Source organism: Cervus canadensis, chromosome 12 (assembly GCF_019320065.1).
Source record: "Cervus canadensis isolate Bull #8, Minnesota chromosome 12, ASM1932006v1, whole genome shotgun sequence".
Classification (NCBI taxonomy): Eukaryota; Metazoa; Chordata; class Mammalia; order Artiodactyla; family Cervidae; genus Cervus; species Cervus canadensis.
In genome coordinates this window covers 9,098,224-9,104,446 of record NC_057397.1, presented here as the reverse complement: position 1 = coordinate 9,104,446, position 6,223 = coordinate 9,098,224, and the positions used below count along the sequence as shown (strand labels likewise).

Sequence of the window (6,223 nt, the reverse complement as noted above, 5' to 3'; positions counted from 1 at the left end):
AGACTATGGGCGAGGGGGCGGGGTCACAGGTGACCCATGCCTGGTGAGATGCCCACAAGCTGGGGAGAGGACGGGCAAGTCTGCTACGGGAACCCTGTGCCAGGCAGCACCCACAGCTTTTCAGCTGATTCTGACATTGCTTTCCTCTTGGATGACATCGTTAGTGGCCCATAATCTCAGGGTGCTAGGGCCCCCAAATGCACGTCTCCTCCGTGGGCAGGCCTCTGCGTGCTGCCTCTCAGGGCTCAGGGGGTCTGCCTGGCTGGTAGAGGCCCTGAGGCTCCACGGGGTGGGGCGCACAGCCCAGGGTGAGTGGATCAGCCACCCCTCCAACTGCAGCCCCGCAGGTCTCCTGCCAGCTCCCTGCGGAGGCTCAAGCTGCCCCCTGCTGGAAGCACAGGAGAAAGGCAGGACCCAGAGTGTCCACTCGCTCAACCAGCCTTTCAGAGCTCAGGCTGAGAAGCAGGTGGATGCGAGCCCCCAGGCCTCCCCAGCTCTCCCTGCCCAGATGGAGGGCCATCGAGGTCGGCAGAGACCACCGCCAGCCCACCAGGGCCCCGATGTGTGCTGCACAGAGAAGAGACACGCAGACAGGACTTGGGTTTTTAATTCTTTTTATTGAAGAAAAGAAAAGGAGAGAAAAAATAGATTCCCCACCCCTGTTTCTTCCCGGAGTGGGCTTCTGCTCCTGGCCCTGGGTGGCGTAGGGGAGAGGGCTGTGCTCTCCGCCTGGGTCTGGGGTGGGGCACCCAGGCCCTGGAAGGAGTTGGGGGGGGGCTGGCTGCTTCCGAGGGGTGGGGGTGTCTAAAAAACGGTGCCAGGCCGGCCGGGCCAAGCAGGCTGGTCCTCTGCTGCAGCAGCTCAGGCGGGCATCCCCGGGGAAGCTGGCCACGCCCGGCCTGGCCGTTGTCCTCGGCTGTCTGCCCGCCCGCCAGGGCTGGGCCCGAGGAGGGCAGAGTCTGAGGCACCTTCGGCCTCCGGAGCCCTGTGCCCACGGGGGCCGCCGTCTCCTGTCCCGTCTGGCTCTGGTCCCAGCACTGCGGGCCTCTGCCTGGCTGCCGTCCGAGCGCCCTGAGGCCGGGGCGCGGGCCTCGCCCGCTGCCCACGAGCGTGTCTGTGCCTGTCCTGCGGCAGGAGCGGGCAGAGCAGCGTCCCTCGTCCGTGGCCCGGTGCGTGGCCACCGCCCGCCCGCTCAGACCTCAGTCTGGAGGTCGATGATGTCCTGGCCCACCAGCGGGATGGTGGCGCCCGATTTCTCCCACTCCACGCTCCGCAGCTCCAGCGGGGAAGGCGGGAGCGGTTCCAGCTCCTTCTTCACCCAGGCGGGCGGCCCGTGCGCTTTCCGGAGGCTCTCCCAGGGCCGCTTGTTGGGTGTCTGCTGCTTTTCTGGCTGCTGGCCGGTGGGCAGTGGATGGGTGGGAGCCCATTCGGAGAGACGCAGAGCAGACGGGGCGTGGAGAAGAGGAGGCAGGCCGTCAGGAAGGGACCGGGCAGGAAGGTGCAGGAGGCAGGGAGACCCAAGCACAGAGTGGGGAGCCTGGGAGCAGAGCCTTTCCGGACCGCACAAGGGCAGCAACCCCCACCACGGAGTAAAGAGCGTGGAAGGACAGCCAGAGGCCCCTGCCCGCTCAGCACCCCTCGCTTGGCTGCTGCCTGGCGCTGGGGGGAAGACTTGCTCAGGCTCGCCCAGGACAGGGTCAGCCCGGCATGCTGCCTACCCTTCCAGCCAGCCCTGGGACAGACCCGTCCACCCGCCCTGTCCCTCCAGGGTCTAGCACGGGCTGGGCCACGCCAGTCCTGGGCAAAGTTTGAATGAATGAATGAAATGAAGTAGGACCAGAGGAAGAAGATAAGCGCTTACCTAAGGGCTCATAGCCCCGTCCACGCCTGGCCCCGCCCCCGCCCCACTCTCGGCTCCGCCCCCAAAGCCCCGCCCCAGGCCCCTCCTCCACACCTTGCTGTCTGGGCCCAACACGTCCTTGTCCTTCTCCGCGTGCTGTAACTTCCGGTTCAGGTCCTGGAACATGTCCTGGTGCCGCTTCCGTGTGTGCATGATTTTCTGCAGGGGGAGGGGAGGCAGCGAGCCCTGAGCCAGGAAAGGGGCTGCCCTGGCCCCGCCCAGGCAGGCTTCTGGGGACTGGGCTCCCGATGCGGGGGTGTGGAGCAGGGGCTCCCCAGCCCCTCCCCGCCTGCTGTAAGGCCTGGGCCGGGTGATTGGGACAGAATACACCAGGACCCACCTCAAAGTCCAGTTCCGCATACCGCGATTTCCGCCGCTGTGGGGAGAAGGGGTTGGTGCACATTGGCAAGCATATGCTCAGATCCCCTAGACAAGAGCTCCTGCCAGAGGCTGAGGGAGGCCAGGGCTACCCTGCCCCAGCCCACCGTTGTTCAGCCAAGCCCTGGCGGACACATCTTCGACTGCACTGAAGCTATGGCTCTCAGTACCCCGGGCCCTTAGAGGCTTCTCTGCCTGGAGACACCTGGCGACCAGGGCTGGGCACGGGTGTCCAGTTCAGGCAGCCCAGGACACACTCCCAGGGACAAGAAAACTGCGACACAGGGTCGTAGCACTTCTGGGGGCCACACACCTGGAACCCCGGGGCTGAATCACCCAAAGCACAGGCCAGGGGGTGGGAGCCCGGACAGCAGCGGCTGGGGCTCCCCGAGGGTGCTGGGCCTAGTTGGCTCCCCTCCCAACCCTGGGCCCTTGTCCTACAGGCCGAGCAGGGCTTGGGGGTCAACTCCAGGCCTCAGGCTGGCCTAAGGCGGGGTGTGCTGCTCAACCACGGAAGGGGCTGGACTCAGTGTCCAGGCTGAGGGCTCCTGAGCCCTATGCGATCAGCGAGACCACCATTGAGGGTGACCACCTGACTAGTTGTGTCTTTGGCACAGACAAGACCGTGTGGGCCCGGCAGGTCCCGGGAGCAGGGCTGGAGGGAAGCAGACGCTGCCCCCTGAGGCAGGGCCCTGATGCACGCCAGGCAGGCAAGGGGGAGGCAAGGTCCCCCCAGCCCAGGCCTCGGGTTCCCATCCTGCCAACAGGGCTCATTCCCACAGAGGAGACACTGGCCTCCTGACTTCCCAGGCCTGGGCTCCCTGAGGCTGGCTGCTACCCAACCTGAATGCCCCGCACCCCCAGCTGAGCCGTCGCCTAAACCCACAGGGCCGACACGCCTGTGCCTTGCCTGCTAGGTTGCCCTTGTCCTGGGAGCAGCTCCCTGGTCCCCCTTACCTCCAGGGAGCTCACAGACAGCGTGGAGACATTCTCTGTCTTTGTCCCGGGCCCCGTGCTGGGCCCCTGGTGGGCAGCGGGCTCCCCGGGCTCCCCCAGGCTGGGGGGTGCCGGCTCCAGCGGGGGCGGCGGGGGCAGGGGCTGCTGGGGCGGCGGGGGTGGCGGGGGCGGGGGTGGTGGGGGCTGGGTGGGGGGCGGCTCAGGGGGCCCGCCACCGGGGGCCTGGCGGGAGGGCGGGCTGCGGGCCGGGAGCCCGGCGTCGGGCGCCATGCTGAGATGGATGAGGCGGGTCTGGGGCATCTGGTCGATGTGGATGCTGTACTTGGGCTCCTCTGGGGGCTTGGGCCGCAGCGTGGCCGTGGCCGTGGGCAGGATCACGTAGCTCGTGTCCAGGGCCTTCTCCTGGGCCCGGCTCAGCTCTGAGTCCAGCTTCTTGAAGATGTCCCCGTCGCCGACGAACGAAGACTTGGGCGCCCTGTCCTTCTTGAGAGTTAGCGAGTGGTTGGGGAAGTCGGGCAGGGGCCCGCCGGGGCAGCGGGGCGATCCGTGCAGATGCAGCTTGGACACGTTGGCCGGCAGGCTGTTGAAGTTGGAGGGCGCCTTGGCGTGGGCCAGCTTCAGCTTCTCCTCCTCCGGCAGTGACGGCCGTTTGAGCGTGCCCGTGATGGTGGCCGTGCGGCAGGCTGCGATGTCCTTGTTCAGCACTGTGGGGACAGACGAGGGGGTCAGGGTGGCCGAGGGGGGCTGGTGCCGGGCCCCCCGGGTCTCAGCTGCGATGTCCTTGTCCTTGTTCAGCACTGTGGGGACAGACGGGGGTCAGGGCAGCCGAGGGGGGCGGGGCCGGGCCCTCCAGGTCTCAGCTGCTGGCTCATCTGGGCACCGCTGGCCCTGTGTTTGCTGCTACGGCAGCTGGCACTCCTGTGTGCCTTCAGTGGGGGCTGGCACGCAGGGGCGCCTCCCCGCAGAGCACGGACGACCGCCACCCACAGCAGCTGGCGGGCACGTGGGGGCAGCCCATGCTGCCTGGCGGCGCGGCATACAGCCCCCCTGCAGGTGGGACCACACCCCCCGCCTCTCTGCTCTGCAGCTGCGGGACCAGGCTGCCTTGACCTCCACCTGATCTGGGCCGCGGCATCCCCACCACCTGCCTGGTCCCTGCCGGTCAGCTCGGCCTCCACCGGCCCACGGAAAATGCAAAGCGATGGGCAGCGCCCACCCACAGCCCACGGAGGCCCAGTCCTTGGGAACCTGCTCTGGAGGTAGCGCCCCCCCACCTCCCGACGCCGGCACTGGCAGTGGACAGGCGCCCATGCCCACCCTGGCCCAGTGCGTGTCAGCTGCTTCCTGCTTCCTCCTCCTCTGAGCCGCCTCCTCTGAGACCAGCGGGCACTGGCCCACCCTGGTCCTCCTCCTCGTCCTCCCCAACAGCCAGGGGTCCCAGGCCCCTTCTCTTCTCCACCCCCCGAGTGCCAACACTAACACCCAGTCTGCAGTGCTGCTCTGCCCCTGGTCCTCCAACCAACCTACCAACTTCCCTGCCAAACCCACTCCCCGCCCCTTGTCTCAGGTTCATGGTCGGGAAAGGCTCCCTCGCTGCCCCTCCCATGCGTGTCCCTACCCTCCGCTGTCCACCTGGAGCCTGGGTCTAGCCCCGTGGGCCCCCCCACGCAGATTCCCTGCAGGCCTCCCGGGCACTCGCTGGGGCACCCATCTGCCCTGTGCCGGCCCGGGCGGGCCCCTGTACCCTGGCCACTGGCTCCTCTCGAGGAGACAGGCCAGGCTGGGCCAGGTTACTAATGACAAACAAACTGGACACTCACAGAGGCCAGCTCCACGCAGGACCAGGCCCAAGACCCCAAACGCCCCCAAGCCTTGGGGTCACCTCTCAGGGAGGTTGGCGCATGAGACGAAAATGGAGCAGGAACCAAGCCAGAGGTCACCTCCTCCAGGAAGCCTTCCGGATGTCCTTCTGGCAGTACCTGACACTGCCCGCCCAGGGCTGGTCCCGCCCCTCCCCACAGCCATCTCTAGAAAAGATGCTCCCAGACGTCTGATAGATCAGAGGGAACAGAACCAGCTGGTCCTGGGTGGCCCCGACACGGGGCTCACAATACGACAACACCTGGACAGCTTCCTTTCATTGGGCAAGTGATTTCTGTTTTTGCACTTGCTTCCTGCAAGCTCATCACCTGCCTAAGGCTCACTGCTCCCACTGACGCCCCCCTAACCTGGAAGCTCGACCAGCCCCGCCTCCATGGATGGACTAACAGTGAGGGAATGAAGGCAACACAGAAGGCAGGCCTGTGAGGGGGCAGGGGGGTGGGCCACCCTGGGGCTCACAGGCGGGACGGAGGGCTGAGGATGGGGGCACGCTGAGGGCGAGGAGTGGGCCAGGCTGGCGGCGGGGGAGCCCCAGACGGTGCTCTCCAGTCCTGAGGGATCCCTGGGCACGGATGCCCCTCCCCTGCCGGACCTGAGCCCCAGGACAGCTCTCTGACCCTGCGGGCAGACTTGGGGGCGTGGCTGGGGGATGGGGGCCTGGAGGTGGTTGTGGGTGTGAGATGAGGACAGACAGTGGACAGACGCACGGAGAAAAGAAGAAACAGGGCCCAGGCCGGGGCCACCTGTCGCTCTCACCTGTCAGGCGCTCACCTGATCTACAGGCCAGATCCACGTCCTTCTCAAAGTCGGTCTACAAGACAGAGATGGGCAGAGTGAGGGTGGGCAGGCAGGGCTGGGCTGCTGCCCCGGCGCCACGCTGCCAGCAGGCTGGGAAGGAGGGCTGCCCCGGAGCTGCAGCCACACCTCTAGAGTGTGTGTGCAAGCTCTGGAGGGCCAAGGGTGTCCACAGGCTCCAGGGTGCCCGTGGGCTGATGCGCTGACACAGAGTGAACCTGTGTGCCCCTGAGGACCCACGTGTGTGCAGCTGCATGCCCGTGCGTCTGTGTGTGTGCACGCACCCGCACACGTGAGCACTCTCCCTTCCCG

At 67.0% G+C, this 6,223-nt stretch overlaps 1 protein-coding gene across 9 annotated transcripts in view; it reads right to left on the bottom strand.

The window, feature by feature from the left end:
• Positions 1–597: 597 nt before the first annotated feature.
• The window catches only part of ADGRB1 (adhesion G protein-coupled receptor B1), a 75,404-nt gene continuing 69,778 nt past the window's right edge, over positions 598–6,223 (bottom strand). For 4 of the 9 annotated variants that reach the window (XM_043483970.1, XM_043483976.1, XM_043483973.1 and 1 more), the window contains exons 27-31: positions 5,873–5,927; positions 3,236–3,939; positions 2,241–2,276; positions 1,955–2,059; positions 598–1,393 (exon numbers count right to left, since the gene is read on the bottom strand). In XM_043483970.1, coding sequence (XP_043339905.1) covers positions 1,193–1,393; positions 1,955–2,059; positions 2,241–2,276; positions 3,236–3,939; positions 5,873–5,927 — 1,101 coding nt within the window. In that variant the 3' untranslated portion in view covers positions 598–1,192. The remainder of the gene's footprint in view (positions 1,394–1,954; positions 2,060–2,240; positions 2,277–3,235; positions 3,940–5,872; positions 5,928–6,223) is intronic. The other 5 variants (XM_043483979.1, XM_043483975.1, XM_043483978.1 and 2 more) reach the window with 3 other exon arrangements.